A 1,192-nucleotide genomic window follows, 5' to 3' on the forward strand; every position below is an offset into this window, starting at 1 on the left:
TGTGTCTCCTCAGTGTCTCCTCTTGTGTCTCCTCTTATGTCTCCTCAGTGTGTCTCCTCTGTGTCTCCTCTTGTGTCTCTCATGTCTGTGTCTGCTGGTCTCAGGAGAACTCGCGTCCTTCATCTTTAGTCGTGCAGGAGCAGCGACTTCTTCAGGAATCATTTCTGTTTCTTTTCATGTTTCTCTCAGATTGATTTAAAGTTTGCATGTTGCTTGTTTTTTTAGCTTTACATCTTTTGTTAAAGTTCTGACGTAGAGAACGTTTAACTCTCGTCAGTGATTTATATGATACGTGAGAGGACATCTGTTCATTCTCCACTAGCTCTCCATGTTAGATGACCAGCCTCTACTTCTTCTTCTACTCTGTTTGCTGGTAGATTACAGACATGTAGTGTCCTCCAAACCAGCGGATGGAAACACCAAATGAACTTGATAACTAAATGTAAACATGAGTCATGACCACCAGACTTTGGGTCAAATGAGTCTCACTACGTTGATCTCTGTGTCTCAGTGAGAAGTTCATGGTGCGACTGAACAAGAACGGAGGACCGAAGAATCCGGAGAAGGTGGACAGACTGTGTGCGCTCTTCACGGTAACGTGTAAATGTGAAAGGTGTGATGAAGATGCAGGTGCTTGTAGGAGGAAGGTGACAGTGAGGATGCTCTTGTTCTGTTGTAGAATCAGCCTGAAGACGATGCAGCAAACAGTGAATATAGAAACATATTAAAGTCTGAATTATTCAATGAACACAGCGTCTAGAATGTACGACTCACTGCAGGTTTGTGTCCAGTGATTCAGACGGATGATGATAATAATAATAAACGATGTAAAGAGACAAAAGAGTTGAAGCTGCTGCTGTCTGTCTCTACTGATCTGCTGACGGTGTCACACACACGATGCATGATTAGAATAAAGCCGGTCGTCTTCTTCAGCACGATGAGCGTCTTCTTCAGCACGATGAGCGTCTTCTTCAGCACGATGAGCGTCTTCTTCAGCACGATGAGCGTCTTCAGCACGATGAGCGTCTTCAGCACGATGAGCGTCTTCTTCAGCACGATGAGCGTCGTCTTCAGCACGATGAGCGTCGTCTTCAGCACGATGAGCGTCGTCTTCAGCACGATGAGCGTCTTCTTCAGCACGATGAGCGTCTTCTTCAGCACGATGAGCGTCTTCTTCAGCACGATGAGCGTC

The 1,192-nt window shown here is 45.6% G+C and overlaps 1 protein-coding gene across 2 annotated transcripts in view; it reads left to right on the forward strand.

The window, feature by feature from the left end:
• Positions 1-37: 37 nt before the first annotated feature.
• Positions 38-1,192, forward strand: part of LOC116377062 (dedicator of cytokinesis protein 3-like) — a 17,403-nt gene continuing 16,248 nt past the window's right edge. The window contains exon 1 of one of the 2 annotated variants that reach the window (XM_031838600.1): positions 38-593. In XM_031838600.1, coding sequence (XP_031694460.1) covers positions 522-593 — 72 coding nt within the window. In that variant the 5' untranslated portion in view covers positions 38-521. The remainder of the gene's footprint in view (positions 594-1,192) is intronic. The other variant, XM_031838601.1, reaches the window with a different exon arrangement.

Source organism: Anarrhichthys ocellatus, unplaced genomic scaffold (assembly GCF_004355925.1).
Source record: "Anarrhichthys ocellatus isolate YVR2014 unplaced genomic scaffold, GSC_Weel_1.0 scaffold849, whole genome shotgun sequence".
Classification (NCBI taxonomy): Eukaryota; Metazoa; Chordata; class Actinopteri; order Perciformes; family Anarhichadidae; genus Anarrhichthys; species Anarrhichthys ocellatus.